The 1006-nt window shown below is 32.8% G+C and overlaps 1 protein-coding gene across 1 annotated transcript; it reads right to left on the bottom strand.

The window, feature by feature from the left end:
• Positions 1–13: 13 nt before the first annotated feature.
• Positions 14–997, bottom strand: LOC109589918 (uncharacterized). Its single transcript, XM_020005899.1, has 5 exons — positions 947–997; positions 841–897; positions 725–796; positions 536–670; positions 14–489 (listed from the first exon to the last, which is right to left on the bottom strand). The coding sequence occupies exons 2-5, from the start codon at positions 884–886 to the stop codon at positions 14–16; spliced, it is 729 nt and encodes a 242-aa protein (XP_019861458.1). The 5' UTR covers positions 887–897; positions 947–997.
• Between the last annotated feature and the right edge of the window lie 9 nt (positions 998–1006).

Here is a 1006-nt window from a genome sequence, read left to right on the forward strand (position 1 = left end):
ACATGTGTGCATGCTACTGAATTAGTGACCAAATAAAATAGCCAATCCTACCTTCCTCATGCTGTTCCCAGTCTTGTCTCAGGGCAGGAATCATCATAGGATCATCATTGATAATGTCCAAGAAAAGAGACACTTTCTCATCATTACTAGATGCATCATTCTTTATCTTATGCAGAATAGGAAGGGACACTTCTTCCACTGACAGTATAAACTCTAACAAATGAAGTGACTCAAATATTGAGTGAACACAACTACTAGGAATCACTCCCTCATCACCAGATACCAAGGACCTTCCTTCCCAATAATATGTACTCAACTTGTTACATATCTCTAGCTGCTCTCCTTTACTGAATGATATTTCATCACCCCCTATGGCATAATATCCACAACAAGCAATAAAAATTGCATCATTGGTCAGTTTATAATCATCTTCATCTGTCTCTTCATCACTTTCAGTGTATGTAATAGTTGCAGTCAGTTTTATACATTCTGCAGTACACTATGATTATTATCAAAATATATAATCATATCATACCTGCAATAACATGTTTATGACTTTCATTTTCCTCTCCTTTATTTAGTATATGTACACTCATTAATGATATCTGTTCTTGTAGTTCAGCTATTTCCCTCTTAATATCTGTGAAGGGCTCATTCTGATCCAGTAAACCTATAATATAGAATAATTATAATGCACTAGAACACATACATTATGATTCAGTACCAGTTTTATTTGTTAATAATAATTGCAGTTGTTCTATTTCCATTCTCATTCCTCTTATGATTCTGCATGATGCTATAAATAACAAAAAATGATGATAAAGTGATAATAATCCTAACCTGAACTCAAATTTTGTGTAGGTGACAGATTCTGCAGAACTTCCATTACTCTCAATTCTAGTGCATTTTCCATTATAATAATAATTAGTAAAATCTACTTGATTACCTGTTACTGATAATTTCAATTGTTTGTTTGTTCTTCTTTTGATTACTAATCGTGCATTGA

Source organism: Amphimedon queenslandica, unplaced genomic scaffold, assembly GCF_000090795.2.
Source record: "Amphimedon queenslandica unplaced genomic scaffold, v1.1 AMPQUscaffold_10716, whole genome shotgun sequence".
Classification (NCBI taxonomy): Eukaryota; Metazoa; Porifera; class Demospongiae; order Haplosclerida; family Niphatidae; genus Amphimedon; species Amphimedon queenslandica.